The 9,289-nt window shown below is 41.6% G+C and overlaps 1 protein-coding gene across 1 annotated transcript in view; it reads left to right on the top strand.

Moving 5' to 3' along the window:
- The first annotated feature begins 3,030 nt into the window (after positions 1-3,030).
- Positions 3,031-9,289, top strand: part of six5 (SIX homeobox 5) — an 11,847-nt gene continuing 5,588 nt past the window's right edge. Inside the window, exon 1 of the mRNA XM_037678187.1 lies at positions 3,031-3,735. Coding sequence (XP_037534115.1) covers positions 3,065-3,735 — 671 coding nt within the window. The 5' untranslated portion in view covers positions 3,031-3,064. The remainder of the gene's footprint in view (positions 3,736-9,289) is intronic.

Below are 9,289 nucleotides of genomic sequence, written 5' to 3'. Positions count from 1 at the left end.
GTATGTTTACCTTTATTTCATGCTTGAAAGAAAGCTCATGCCATACCATGATTGCTTGCGAGGGAGGTGGGATTTAAAGCCCTAGTGCACAGACTCTGGTTCCAAAAAATACACCATGGCAGCTAAAATACAACATGGCAGCTTTTGGGTCCTGTAGGCTTTAATTCCTAACAAGAGAAGGTAAAGACAGTTGAGGCCCTTTCACAGAACAGTTCAAGCCTGGCCGTCCTCTGGCTGCCTCAGTTTGAGTTCTGAATGGACCCAGGAGAGGTTGAAGCCAACCTCATACATCACTGTCCTGCAACGCAAGGGGCAAAACAGCAACACATGAAAAGGTAACTCTGCTTTGCAGCTCAAAAACGTGATTAAGTGATGACTTTTGGTCTGTGTGACCAGACCACCCAGTTGTGAGGTTAAACAACAGATTTATTACTGAGGAGACTGATGATGACTTTTGCCTAACTGTATTGTTTCCCTTCCAATTCCGTTCAATTCAGCTTATTTATATAGCACCAGGTCACAACAGGAGTCACCTCAGGGCACTGATCAGTTGGTACTTACCAGGCCAGCACTGTAAATAAGATTTTGTTCTTAGTGTTTATGCTGAAAATAAACAAAGAAAAAACTTTGCATCTGTAGTTTAAATAAAATACAACAGTTTTCAGCCAGTTCATCTGTATGTTTTTTTGTTTTTTTTTAAGAGACTGTCCAGATGACCTGACTGAAAATTGTTGAATTGTATACCTGGATTATTGAGCATGGACTTTTTTGGTTTAAATAAAATAGTTAACTACCAAGAGGATTTCTAAACTGACTTAATTTGTTATGCTTTACGAGGGAGATGTCCATCACAAATTTAACGTGTCACACTTCAGGTCCACCCAGTTGAATTCTGCTTCATGACTATTTTGGTTCCATAATGTTTACTTAATCAGAAAACTCACGTCTGTGTGAGATGTGGCTGGCTCCAGAGGCAGTATAAAGACAGACTGATCTTCACAACCATGTCGCAGAATTGCTTTGCAAAAGAGCCGCCCTTCCGTGTATACGTAATATTTACAGCCTATGGTCAGAACCCCTTATCTCGCTGATCTGCTGCAGCCATATGTCTCACAGCGCCCTCTGAGATCAGCAGACCAGATGCTTTTATTGGTTCTAGGCACCAGTTTTAAGCTCACGAGTAACAGGGCTTTCTCTGTTGCAGGTCCAAGACTGTGGGATGAGATACCGCTGCATGGCAGGCAGGCCCTGGCTAATGAGAGGGGTGGTTTATACCGATTCATAGTCCAAATGGTGTGCATGTAAACACTTAATCTGATCATTTTATTCCGATCATGGAAAACTGACCTGACTGCACATGTGCAACTTGTCTACCTCACGTATTTCTGCCTGGCTAGATGCTAATATGCTGGGGAAGCAAAATTGGACGGTGAATGATACAACATATACTAGAAACTTTGAAAGAGCTCAAAATGATCTGTATTACCTGTAGTTTATTGTAGTAATGTCTCCACTGTCATTATTATTATTGAATAATATGGGTCCATTTTGGTCGCTCAGGTTTGTTTACGTTCATCACGGAAGTAGAACTTCTTCTTCTTCTTCTGTGTTTTTTTAAGGAAAGTTTACCACTCTGCACATGTCAATACTTCTATTCAGAATAAAAGCCCGCTGCATGTAAATGCTCATCATAAACATGTAAACGATACATTTGGATTATACATTTTGGACATGTAAACATGGCTGGTGTTGTCATCATTCTTTGTCAAAAACAGGTCTCTCTTGTAAATGAGTCCCCGAGGCTCAATGGTCTTAACCTGTAAACATGCGCTCTCAGGATATTATTACATGCAGTGTTCCGTCAGTGAGAACTGAACTAGGCAAAAGTGCTTTCTGCTACTCTGCTCGTTTCCTGGAATATCTTGCAAAAAGATCTGAAGCTCTTGACCATGGCCTCTCTAAGTGGCTTCAAACATCTGTTAAGTTCATGGCAAAAACCCAATGCAGACATGTTCCTGTTTTTAAGTTTTCTACACTGCCTTATAATCTAGCTGTTTGTTAGTTTTTTCGCTACTTTTCCTTTTGACTGTCCTTTTGGTTGCTATTGTTTTGATTTGTAAAAAAAAATAAAATAAATAAATTGTACGCCTCTTTTGTGACTGTCTATTGTCATTGTGTTGTTAAATAAATCTTTGTTAAATAATCTTTGTTAAATAAATCAGGTCTCTCTTGTAAATGAGTCCCTGAAAGTCAATGGGATTAACCTGTATAAATAAACCATCATTTTTCAGTCAGGTCATCTGGACAGTTTCCTTTTTTTTTTTTTGTGCTGAAACGTTTCGCTTTCGATCCAGAAGGCTTCATCGGTCAAGGAAACACACAACAAAACTGATTCTTCCTCCAACAGCTTACTCCAAAGTGGAACAAACCAGTTTTGCTTGTGATAAGATGGTCTCTTTGGTACGCCCCCTCCTCCGTTGCCGGCACTCTTCCTTGTTGACAGTCTTGTCAAACTGGTTGAAAACAACAAAGTCCATGCTCAATAATTCAGGTATACAATCCAACATTTTTCAGTCAGGTCATCTGGACAGTTTCTTTATTTTTTCCAGATGACCTGACTGAAAAATGTTGGATTGTATACCTGGATTATTGAGCATGGACTTTGCTGTATAAATAAAGGTTGAATAAATGAAAAAAACTAAAAAGTTTCCTGTGGTCTTTTCCCCCTTCCTCCCCCCTCATGGTGGCGCCCCTGGCTACCAGACACAAATCAAGAGGACTGCTTGCATTTGAAATTAGAAATCAGTTCCAGCTAAACGTGTCTTGTCTACAACAGTTACATGTTTGATTGAATTCTCCATAAGAAGTCTACTGAGACATCTGCAGCGTTTCATCCACCTCCAACGAGAGGGACGCGCCTGGTTTGGGGCTCGCAGGAACATTAATGGTTCGCTCGGCTGCGGAGGAGGACGGGAAAACTCAGAGGCAGTGGGAGGGAGAGACAAGGGGGGAGGAGGAACTACTAGTGGGGAGGAAAAAAAAAAAAAAAAAAGTTAAAGTAAAAATGGCTTCCTTGTCTTCAGAGTCCACAGAACAATCAGAAAGCAGCCCAGAGGAGCCCAAAAAAGAGAAAGACTCCGTCCAGGTTTCGGAACAGCTGCTCCAAAGCTTCCAAAAGTCGGCTCTGAGTTTTTCCACGGACCAGGTTTCGTGTCTCTGCGAGGCCCTTCTGCAGGCGGGCAATGTGGATCGCCTGTGGAGATTTCTCTCCACCGTACCTCCTTCGTCCGAGCTGCTACGTGGCAACGAGACCCTGCTGAAGGCCCAGGCTCTGGTGGCCTTCCACCGGGACGAGTTCAAGGAGCTCTACGCCATCCTGGAGAGCCACGACTTCCACCCGTCCAACCACGGCTTCCTGCAGGACCTGTACCTCAGAGCCCGCTACAAGGAGGCGGAGAGGTCCCGGGGCCGCAGCCTGGGCGCCGTGGACAAGTACCGGCTCAGGAAGAAGTTCCCCCTGCCCAAAACCATCTGGGACGGCGAGGAGACCGTGTACTGCTTCAAGGAGAAGTCGCGCAATGCGCTCAAAGAGTGCTACAAGAGCAACAGGTACCCGACCCCGGACGAGAAGAAAAACCTGGCCAAAGTCACCGGACTGTCCCTGACCCAGGTCAGCAACTGGTTCAAGAACCGCAGGCAGAGGGACAGGACCCCGTCCGGGACCCTCAGCAAAAGGCAAGACACGTTGTTTTCTGCAGCAGCTGCTTTTAACAAACAGGGGGTTTTTTTTTGTTTTGTTTTGTTTTTCCATAAACACAAATAGCCTGCACGTGCACGTGCACATGCAGCAGTGCAAAGTGAGAAAACGCGTTTAAACGAAATGGCTCGGAGTGAGGAGATGGTCTCTTGACAGCAGTGAAGCCACACATCTGAGCGCGTTGCTTTGTTGTGAAATGTGAGATCCAGATGGCCCACAAAGGCTCAAGTTTCCTGAAAGCCTGCACTGCAGAGGGTGACAGAGGTTACAGAGGGGGGAGGTGAGGGGATGCTTCCACACAGGCTGAAATCTGAGCTTACAACTGTTTCATGGTAGATAAGAGACAACAAGGTTATCTTTTCAGTCAACCTTTATTTGTACAGTTGGTCCCATTGAGCCTCGGGGGACTCCTTTATAAGAGACCTGATTTAACAGAGTGATGACAACAGTAGACAATCATAAACACATACTAAATGAGAAGAACAAATGAAAGAAAATGGTAATAAAAAAACCGAAACAAACAGCTAGGCTGTGAAGCGATGTAGAATACTGACAACAGGAACATGTCCGCATTGGTGTTGCCATGAATTTAGCAGTTTAGGGGCGCCCTCGATCTGGCTAAACCTCCGAACAGATGGTTTACAAGAGGTTTCAAGAGTCTGGTCGTGGTTCTTATTTACAGGAGCAGAGATTATGTGTGTTTCAAAATAACTTAAAGTCCCAGAAGACGGATAAATAGATAGGTAGATAAATAGTTTATTAATCCCAGGGGGAAATTTGATGCATGTTCTAATTGTACAGGAAACAAACAAAAAAAAAAAAACACATGAAATACTGTAATTTAAAAAAAAAGAAGCAGAATACACAAATTTGAAAAAATACACTATGCACATGTGCAAGGTGGTAGGGAATAATACATTCATGATTAACTTATACATATGTATATAGGTGTGCGCTGATAAATCGGCCCAGATTTCCTTAATTTTGGGAGATCAGAGATCGGCCGATACTTCCACGAGCAACCGATTTTGCTGTTTTTTGTTGTTTTGTTTGGTAGTTTTAACAACAATTGTCTAAACTTCATTTATATTTCAGAGCACTACCTCATGGCCAGTTAAAACGAGTTTGTATTGTTTCTAGTATATTGTTCAAGTGTATGTTTGTCAATAAAATAAGGATGTAAAATTGAAGGCGCATTGTGACCTTATAACACCTGACAGTGTCGCTTATAAAACTAAATCTGTATCGGCAGGTCAGACCTTTTTAGAGATCGGTGATCAGCCAGAAAACTGATCAGTGCACCCCTAGTATATATACATACACATCTAAGGAATGCATATCACCCACTACCTTTCATGCCAGAGTTTTAGACTAAGACCATTGTAAGATGAGAATTTCAATTCAATTCATAGCGCCAAGTCACAACAGAAGTCCTCTCAGGACATGGAACAGAAACATTCATATATATATACACATATATATATAGATATAGGTAATTAACACTATTTAAGGAATACAGTTTGGGTGAAAACTTGAAAATCACACTACCTGGCCAAAACAATTAAACAGGCCAGCGCCTGGATTCAACTAAGTAAATAGGTACGAGCCTCCCACTGGATAATTACTGCATGAGTGATTCTGTTTCAGCTGGCAACAAGTTATTCAACCCTAACTGTGGGGCAGCTGTGGCTGAGTGGTTAGAGCAGTCATCCTCCAACGGGAGAGTTGGGGGTTCGATTCCACCAGTAGTCACATGCTGAAGTGTCCCTGGGCAAGACACTGACCCACTCATTGCCTCTGATGTGTGTCCCATGGGTGTATGAATGTGATCTAAAGCTCTGATTATTCTTTGTAGAGAAATAGCAGAGTGCTGTATGAATGGGTAAACGAGGACACAGATTGTAGAGTAAAGTGCTTTGAGTATCTTGATAAGATTGAAAGGTGCTGTATAAGTACAGTCCATAAATGATGCAGCGAGTATCTTCTCATTTGTTAAACAACCATATTGAAAGAGTGTGGTTGTGGAAAATATGTTAATCTGTTTCAGAAGGGTCAAATTATTGGCATGCCTCGAGCAGAGAAAACACCTAAAGGAATTGTTGAAATTAGTAGAATCGGGTTAAGAACATCCAATGCATTATTAAAAACTGAAAGGACAGTGGGGAGAGCGCCTCAGAGTAAGAAGAGAGGCGGCTGAAGTGATGCCTAGTGCCTACTGTACAGGCCTGTGGGGGCAGTCTAGGGTGCATTCACACCAGCCCTGTTTAGTCCGCTTTAATCGAACTCTAGCTCGTTTTCCTAGAAAATCCGGTTCGTTTGGGGAGGTGTGAACGCGCCAACGAACTCTGTCACGGAACAAAAAGGCGAACTCTGGCCCGGGCTAAAACCTAGGTCTCGGTCCGGTAGAAGAGAACTCCAGCGCGGTTCGAGTGCAGTGTGAATGTAAACAGACTGGACCCGCTCCACAGGACAAACAAACACGCATTTCTCTGACCTCATATGGAGCCGTCAGCTGCCTTGTGTGGAAAAACAATATTCTCCATGGTCTTCTGTCTCATCTTCTGCTCATGCTAAGTCCATTTTTGAAAAATGACAAAATATAACTCCTAAAACTGCTAAAACTTGATGCCACTTCGTTTTTATTTTTTTTTGGTTCAGGGGGCATGAGACGGCATTTTCACACATAGATTGGTCAAAACAGAGTCCAGACCTTAACCCCATCGAGAACCTTTGGTATGTGCTTGCAGTGGTCTGAATCTCCCGTTATCAATACGAGATCTTTGTAAATAATTAATGCAAATCTGGACAAAAATAAAAGGTGACATCGCAGAAGTTTGTGGAGATGATGCCACAGTGATTGTGTGACGTAATCAAATATTAAGGATTTTAGCCGCTACACTGGCATTGTACATTCTGCACAGTCTGAGATATTAGACTTTGCAACACGTGTTGGTACTCAGAATATGTGTTGAGGATGACTCTCAGGGGCAGCACGGTGGCGCAACTGGTAGAGCTGCTGCCTCTCAGTGAGCAGGTCCTTGGTTCAAACCCCGATTCGGGGGCCTTTCTGGGTGGAGTTTGCATGTTCTCTCCGTGCATGCGTGGGTTTTCTCCGGGTACTCCGGTTTCCTCCCACAGACCAAAAACATGCATGTTAGGCTGATTGGTAACTCTAAATTGTCCCTAGGTGTGAGTGAGAGAGTGAATGGTTGTTTGTCTCGTTTGTCTCTATGTGTCCCTGTGATGGACTTGCGACCATCCAGGGTGTACCCCGCCCCTCGCACAGTGATTGCTGGACATGGGCACCAGCGATCCCCGTGACCCAAAATGGAATAAGCGGGTAAAGATAATGGATGGATGGATGGATGGATGACTCTCAGTTGCTACCACATCAAACTTTAGCTCAAGATCTGTAAACTTCATTAAGTCGCAGCCATTTTTGGATTTGCTAAGGTTAAAGCTGTGGTGGCCATCATGAACTGAGGTGACTTCAAAAGGTTTTTAGTTGTAGATGACGCCCCGTGATTATTTTCTGATGGTTTAGTCTATTCAGTGAGATATTTTCTTAACATGACAGACAAATAAACAGACATGGGGCAAAACATTATGTCCCTTTCCTAATATCTAGTTTTTCAATATATAAAATATGAGATTAGGAAATTATTTCGTTTAATCAACTGCATTCACTTGAGTTGAGATAAAAGTGAAAATATTACACGTTAACTAATAGCTTTTAAAATGTTAGAACGTTTATATTTTTCAGTCTCAAAACTTTTGCTCATTAGCTTGAAGTAATGTAGGCGCAAGAATAACAACCTACCTGTTTAGCTTACCAGTACATATTTATATGGAAATGATCTGCTTTGTGGATATTTAAAAATAAATAAACAGCGCCAAAATAGATTTAAATGTAGAAATTGTGGTTTGAAACACTAAAACAGAAACTTGCATACTTCAGGGAGTTTTGATAGGCAGGTCTAGAGTTGGAGTATGGAGAGCCATTTCATTCAAAATTAAATAAATACATAAATAGTGTTATTTAAAAATTAATAATAAATATTCCAATAAATAAATATATGTTCCCATAAAATTAAACATTTAAATAGAAAATGTGTAGTTTTTTTCCAAGACTTATTTTTTATTATTTCAAAATTTATTTTTTTATTTCAAGATTTATTTTTTCTAATTCAAGATTTATTTATTTACTTATTTATTTAATAATGGAGTTTCATTTTGTGACATTTTTATTTTGTAAAGCTACTTTACATGTTTCAGGGGCTTTTATTTTTTAACCCCGTTTTTTTCACTTTAAACACTTTATTTCATGTTCTTATATTCAAATGAGGGGGTGGGGTTTTCTCGGGGGCGGATCTGATCAGGGTCAATTCAGCCCATCTATGAGTTTTATAGGCCGGGCAAATCAATAACTAAATCAAAAATAAAATTAATGATGGTCTCTCAAGTCTAACACATTGACCGTGAGACGCCCACATTTCATGACGTGCACACGGCACACTTTGTATTTCTCACGCTAAAATACACACGCAGGCCCTTTTTTGAAGCGGAACCAACGTGCAGCACATTGTTTGAGCATGGACTTTGTTGTTAATGTGCAGCGCAATGTTTCTGCACGGGCTGGAGCACAATAGCAGACATGGCTGCAGTGTTGCCAACTTAGCGACTTTCTCACTTTCTTTAGTGAGTTTTTAGACCCCTCTAGTGACTTTTTTTTTTTTTTAAAGCGACTAGAGACAAATCTAGAGACTTTTTTTCTGTGTTACTGGAAACTTTGGTGATGAAAGCACGTTTGGCAGTGGGCCGTAAGCCCCTCCCACTTCCCCAAGCGCTGACAGCTGTCAGTCTAACAGCAGAGAGGAGACCTGCTCCACTCAGTGTCCACACTGCAAATGAATCACACCCTGGAATACAACGCGGGATGTAAATATAATGTAAATATATAATGCTCAATTTCATCAGCAAATCTTTGCATTTCATCTCTGAGTTCTCCAATGTCCTCCATATTGCCCGCTTGTCATCCTGACTTTCTGAACACAGTTAATTCATGATTTAAAGGTAGCTGGACCAAGTAGAGCTCAGTGAGGGGAATACTTTGCTTTGATTGGTCAAAAAAGATTGGAGTACATCCAGACCCGCCCCACAGAGAAAATCCCGCCCCCTCATTTGAATCAGAATCAGAATAAACTTTATTGGCATTGCACCGAGATACAACGCGAATATGTACGTACAGTCGTCCGAAAGATTGGCGGAGTGCACAAAGCTGTGGCTATGAATAAATAGCGTGGCCTTCTTATTCTTATTCAGAATAATATTTTGCTTAGATGAGAAAAGGGAAGAAAACATGGGGAGAGATGGTATAAAAAAAAGATCTCTCACGCCGTGTCCTAGATGGGGCACGATTTGAGGCATCAAAAAAACCTACCACAGCAAAGCAAAATAAACAGACGTTATACATGAACATATAGGCAGTGAAAACATTGAATTTTTAAGGGAAAGTCGTAGCATAGTCCAGAG

This window comes from Nematolebias whitei, chromosome 6, assembly GCF_014905685.2.
Source record: "Nematolebias whitei isolate Nwh7 chromosome 6, NemWhi1, whole genome shotgun sequence".
In the NCBI taxonomy this organism is placed as follows: Eukaryota; Metazoa; Chordata; class Actinopteri; order Cyprinodontiformes; family Rivulidae; genus Nematolebias; species Nematolebias whitei.
This window is presented reverse-complemented; position numbering and strand designations above follow the sequence as displayed.